Consider the following 6,409-nt stretch of genomic DNA (forward strand, 5'->3'; position numbering starts at 1 on the left):
AACTGATGCTTTTGAACTGTGGTGTTGGAGAAGACTCTTGAGAGTCCCTTGGACTGCAAGGAGATCCAACATGTCCATCCTAAAGGAGATCAGTCCTGGGTGTTCATTGGAAGGACTGATGCTGAAGCTGAAACTCCAATACTTTGGCCACCTGATGCAAGGAACTGACTACTTGGAATAGACCCTGATGCTGGGAAAGATTGAAGGCAGGAGGAGAAGGGGACGACAGAGGATGAGATGGTTGGATGGCATCACTGACTCGATGGACATGTGTTTTAGCAAGCTCCAGAAGTTGGTGATGGACAGGGAAGCCTGGCGTGCTGCAGTGCAATGGATTGCAAAGAGTCAGACACTACTGAGTGACTGAACTGACTGACTGATTATTGTTGTTATTACAATGAATTAGGAAAAAGTACTTTTTAAAATGTTCTTAGAACACTTAATTTTCATCTGTAGGAAAGTAATAATATGTTGGTTTTTGTTAGAGCGTAGTACTTTGCAGTCATCGGTGTGATGAATATAAAAATCTGTAATTACTGGCCCGCAATGACAGAAAATGTGCTCTTTGTTTGACTAAACTATTACCCTTATCAACCATGTGTTGTAGGACTAGTAACAGATAAATAGAATATCTGTTGTTCAGTTTATTGTAAGTGACTTCAGTTTGGAATCTCTGTCGTTTCACTCTAGAAAGAAGTCTAGCCAAAGTAACATGTCTAGCAAGGGGAGTCTAATGCAGCGTACCTGGGATCTTGTTAGAAATATGAATTCTCAGTTTGGACATGAAGAGATTCTAATTCACTATTTCAGAGTTAAGTTCCAGGACTCATCACTTAAAACGTGCTCCCTAGATGATTCTGATGTCCCATTTTGAGATTAAGTTTTTATTCCTTTGGTTGCACCAGGAAGCCACCAGAAAGCAAAATAAAACCATCTGAGCCCTTACAAAACCAAGCTTTCTATCCTGGACTTCGGCTGAGGCTTGAATTAAGAAATAGCCACTTCTGAAACACCAGTGGATATGTTATAAAGATGCTATGAAGTGTGATGTGTTCTTCATTATCTTAATGCCCTTTATACAAACAAACACTCTGTGACAAATTATTGTTAGCTCAGGGAATGGGAAAAAACGGAGATGGTTTTCCTACTGAACAAGAGGATTGCATCTTTTTCTTTTTGCTGCAAGGAAAGTCAAAGCTACTTGACTATTACTTTTTCAATTATTCTCTCCTATCCTCTTTTAATGCTTCTTATCCACCCTCCTTCAGCTTTTTTTTGTTGTGTTGTTTTTAGCGATTTTTGATCTTTCAGTATCCAGTTTTCTTTATTCTGAATAAAAAAAAAATTATTGAATTATAGTTGATTTGCAATGTTGTGTTAATTTTCTGCTCTACAGAAAAGTGGTTCCGTTTTACATATATATATTCTTTCTTATTTTTTTCTATTATGGCTTAATTATCACAGGATATTGGACATGGTTCCCCATTCTATACAGTAAGACCTTGTTGTTTATCCATCTTACATATGATAGTTTGCAACTGCTAATCCCAAACTCCCAATCCTTCCCTACATGCCACCCCCCACACCTGGCAACCGCAAGTCTGTTCTCTTCATCTGGGAGTTTTCATTCTTTAGATATGTTCATTTGTATCATATTGTAGCTTCCACATGTAAGTGATGTCATATGGTATTTGTCTTTCTCTGATTTACTTTGCTTAGTATGATAATCTCTAGATTCATCCGTGTTGCTGCAGATGGCATTATTTCATTCTTTGTAATGGCTGAGTAATATTTCATTGTGTACATATACCATCTCTTTATCCATCCATCTGTTGATGGACATTTAGGTTGCTTCTGTGTCTTGGCTATTGTAAATAGTGCTGCTGTGAACATAGGGGTCATGTATTTTTGAATTAAGAGTTTTTTTAATTCTTTAATTCTTGTCTGGATACGTGTCTAGGAGTGGGATTGCTGGGTCATATATTAGCTCTATTTTTAATTTTTTGAGGAACACCCATACTGTTTTCCATAGTAGCTGCACCAATTTACACTCCCACCAACAGTGTCGAAGGGTTCCTCTTTCCCCACACCTTCTCCAGTATTTGTTATTTGTAGACTTTTTAATGGTTGTCGTTCTGACTGGTGTGCAATGGTACCTCATTGTAGTTTTGATTTGCATTTCTCTAATAATTAGCAACAATGTGCATCTTTTTATGTGCCTATAGCCCATCTGTTACGTCTTCTTTTCTCCAGGCTTATAAGTTTCTCTGGAGAAGCAGGATGAAGTTCAAGTTCTTTACCATGTTGCAGCCTCTCTTGACACAGTTGGGTGCAGTCTCTTCTTTAGTCAGTTTCTGTTGGCTGTTGTTTTTCTTGGTTTCCAGTTATAGACTCTTGTCTTTTTCCGTGCTTAGTTGTTTTTCTTTGAGTGCCAGATATTGGTTGTAAAGAGTTGTAATTTGAGCTTTGCAGTGGTGGTGTCTTCTTCCAGAGAGGACTGAAGTGAACTCTGGCAGATGCAGAAGGTCCACAGCAATCCCAGATCATCTAAGCACATCTGGGAATGTGATTGTTTGAAGTTAACCTTCAGTTGCTACAGGGGTTAGTCTATTTAGGTTGGTTCCTTCTTGCTCTTAGGTTGAAAGCATTTCAAGCCCCAGAACAAAACCTAGAGAATTTCTTGCAACCTCCACCTTCCTTGGGAGACTCTGATTTTCATTATTTATCTCTTACTCCCTCAAAAGTGAAAGTGAAAGTCACACAGTCATGTCCGACTCTTTGCGATCATGGGCTATAGCCTGCCTGGCTCCTCTGTCCATGGAATTCTCCAGGCAAGAATACTGGAGTGGGTTGTCATTTCCTTCTCTAGGGAATCTTTCCAACCCAGGGATCGAACCCAGGTCTCCTGTACTGCAGGCAGATTCTTTACAGCTGAGCCACTAGGGAGCCTTAGTCTCTCAAAAACTCTATCTAAAGCTGAACAAAGCTTTGTTCAGCTTTTTAGCTTTTCAACCTTTTCTGCCAGAATCAGCAGATGCCCAGGGGAAAAAAGTTGCTCTAAGGCTTTGCTTAACTCTGGGTTTCCCTCTTCTCTCAGATTTTGGCCTTATAATTCTTCAGTGCCTTTTTAGCTCTCTGGTGGTTTAAAAGATATATATATGTGTGTGTGTGTGTGTGTGTATTTTAAATTGTGTTAAGTTTTACATAACTGAACTTAACATTTTAGTCACCTTTAATTGTATAGTCCAGTGATTTTAAGTAGAATAATGTTGTACAGTCATCACCACCATTCATCTCCAGAACCTTCTTCATTTTACAGAAGTGAAACCCTGTAGCCATTAAGCAGTAATTTCCTGTTCTACCCTCCCCTCAGCTCCTGGCAAACACCATTCCACTTTCTGTTTCTATGAATTTGAGTATTCTAGGCATCTCATATAGGTGGCCCCAGACTTCGTCTCTGCTGTGACTGAACCACACACACAGTTGGGTTTCCAGGGCAGAGGCCCGGGACACCCCCCTGAACCTGGAGTGCCGAGTCCTGCCTCTCTCCCTCCCCCGCCCCACATTCAGCCGCCTTTGTTTGGGGAGAGGCGCTGGGGTGTGGGGTGAGGTCCTATCTGGGTGGCCGAGGATGCCTTCCCCATCATGGCCCAGGAAACGGAGCCAGAAGTTCTCAGACCCCTCACTCCCCATTGCCTGGGGGGTTGTGGAAGTGGAAACACCCCAAGTTAGAAATCCTGACAGATTCCATGGTTTGGGCAGGAGCTCTGGGTTGGAGGTTGCAGGGGTCCCAGGAAGAGACTGGGGACCCGTCCCATTGACCACCCTGATTCTACGCCATGTCCCCTCTTCTCTGTGTATGACCTCGAGACTTGGTCGACTGGCTCCCTTTCCACGGCTGTCGTCTGTTCTGGGTTGAACTGAGTTGAATGTGGGACCTCACTGCAAAAGAAACCTTGTTAAAATTCCTCCCACACGTTCTAGGGTTTTTTCTACTTGGATCTAACGTTGGTCTCAATTTTGCCCTAATGTGCTCAGCTGTAAACACACGTTTTCGAGGTTTTCAGTATGACCCCTTTAACTTCAACGGGAGTCAGAATACCTTATGAATCAGAATACTCAGTGTTCCCCCTGCCCCCACAAGTCCATAGCAGGGGCATTGGGGTTTATTTTAATTGTAGGACATGATTTCTGTATTTGAGTTAATTTTTATCAGCCCCAGTTATGATGCCTCGTCATCAGTATTGGGTATGAACCTATTATTTAGAAACTTGGGTTTTTTTATGAAGACAGTTCTTTCCTATGCTCTAGTTTCATGATGTGGTTTTAGCAGAGTTAATCAGAAATGACTCAGTTTATACAATTTTATTCAGCTTCAAATTGGTTTGTGCTAGACAAGCCAATCCCAGTGTCCTGCCACCCCACCCCCGGACAGTTGCTCGCGCACAGCAGCCACAGCTGGTGCTGAGACCTTGTGGACTCCTTTGTCAGTGCGCAGCTCCCTAGGGAGAGTGCCTCGGGCGTGGCAGCTTCAGGCACGCTTGCCCTTGGTGGCAGGCAGGTGCCAGGTGGACCTGGGTCTAAAGTGCCAGGTGATGGGGGGGCCAGGTGGTGAGTGCATGGACTTTGGGGTGAAGGACTGAACATTTCTCTCCTAAGAAAACCCGGGTGATTCTAGTGATGAAGAACCTGCCTGCCGGTGCAGGAGGCGTAAGAGATGTGAATTCAGTCCTTGGGTCCAGAAGATCCCCTGCAGGAGGAAATGGCAACCCACTCCAGTATTCTTGCTTGGAGCATCCCATGGACAGAGGAGCCTGTTGGGCTGCAGTCCATGGAGTTGCAAAGAATCAGACATGACTGAAATGACGTAGCATGAATGTATTGTTTGTTTTTGTGTGTCTGGCTTAGTTCACTTAGCACAAAGTCCTTAGGGTTCATCCATGTTGTAGAATGTGTCAGAATTTCATTCCTTTTTAAGACTGAATATTCCATTGTGTGGACAGACCACATTTTGTTTAGTAATTGATCTGTCATTGGACACTTTGTTTATCCATTCGTCCGTTCACTTTTGGCTATTTTGAATAATGCTGCTGTGAACACAAGTCTACTAATACCTATTTGAGTTCCTGCTGTCAGTTCTTTGGGTGTTTGCCCAGAAGTAGAATTGCTAGATCAGGTGATAATCCCGTGTGTAGCTTGCCCAGGAACCACTGCACTGTTTTCCACAGTTAGCTACACCATTTTACATTCCCACTAGCAATGCATAAAATTAACAATTTCTCCATATCCCTGCCAACACTTATTTTCTCTTTTGTTTTGTCGACACAAGCCATTCTAATTGGTGTAAAGTGATTTTTAAAAATTGTGTATCTAGATTTTCTAGTTCTCCACAGGAGGGTAGATCCAGAAGTGAAACTCTGTGTCTCACAGACTTTGGCACCTAGCCCAGTTCCGTGTGTGTGTGTGCTAAGTCGCTTCAGTCACGTCCAGTTCTTTGCGGTGCCTTGGACTATAACCTACCAGGCTCCTCTGTCCATGGGATAGTGGGTGCTTAATAAATATAGGGAGAAGAGAGAAGGGAGGGTAAGAGAATGCTCTGAAAACTAATGTGGTTTGCAAATATAAGATACGAGTTATACATGGCATAGTATGGTGGGTAAGTATTGGCTTCTGCAATTAGAATGACCTGAAGATGCGTGACTTTAGGTGTTATTTTACCTATATTGAAGAAAAATACTAATTATATATATATATAATTTTACTTTATGAACAGCATATTGCTAGGCTAGGACTCAAAAAAGTGTGTATTTGTTCAGGAACTGTTAAAAAGAAGATAGTGATAACATCTTGTTGGTAAAGATGAAATGTCTGTTGTAAGGATAACATGAAATGAAGCAAAGTTTTTGGTACATAAGTGCTCAGTAGCTATAGTTATTTTCTGAAGTTGTATTTTTTTGTTGATTTTTTTGAACCAAACTTACTGTTGCCTTTGCTGATTAAGTCCTGAGTCCAAGGTTACTTTTTTTTCCTAAAGACTTCTTTCTTCCCCAGTGGTGTCTCTGTGATATGGTTTCTGTTGCAAACTGTATTTGGTTGCAGAGAAATGGAGCCTGACCTTGTTCTAATTTCTCATTTGGGTTTTCTTGTTCTGCCAGGACTCTGGTTAGGAGTAGAATGGGACAATCCTGAGCGGGGAAAGCACGATGGAAGCCACGAAGGGACTGTGTATTTTAAATGCAGGTAATTTTCCATTTTGAACTGGCCTGGTTATCTTTGTTTATTTTTAAAATGTTCGTGTGTTATTTGGTTGCGTCGGCTCTTGGCTGCAGCTCCTGGGATCTTCATTTGGGCACTCCTGCTGCCCTCCAGTTGCAGCACACAGGCTTATTTGCCCCGAGGCATGTGGGAT

At 42.1% G+C, this 6,409-nt stretch overlaps 1 protein-coding gene across 2 annotated transcripts in view; it reads left to right on the forward strand.

The window, feature by feature from the left end:
• Nucleotides 1-6,409, forward strand: part of TBCE (tubulin folding cofactor E) — a 90,572-nt gene that overhangs the window by 46,241 nt on the left and 37,922 nt on the right. For both annotated transcript variants that reach the window (XM_010860095.1, XM_010860096.1), the window contains exon 3: nucleotides 6,156-6,240. In XM_010860095.1, coding sequence (XP_010858397.1) covers nucleotides 6,156-6,240 — 85 coding nt within the window. The remainder of the gene's footprint in view (nucleotides 1-6,155; nucleotides 6,241-6,409) is intronic.

The sequence above is a fragment of the Bison bison genome, unplaced genomic scaffold, assembly GCF_000754665.1.
Source record: "Bison bison bison isolate TAMUID 2011002044 unplaced genomic scaffold, Bison_UMD1.0 scf7180017864462, whole genome shotgun sequence".
NCBI classification, from domain to species: Eukaryota; Metazoa; Chordata; class Mammalia; order Artiodactyla; family Bovidae; genus Bison; species Bison bison.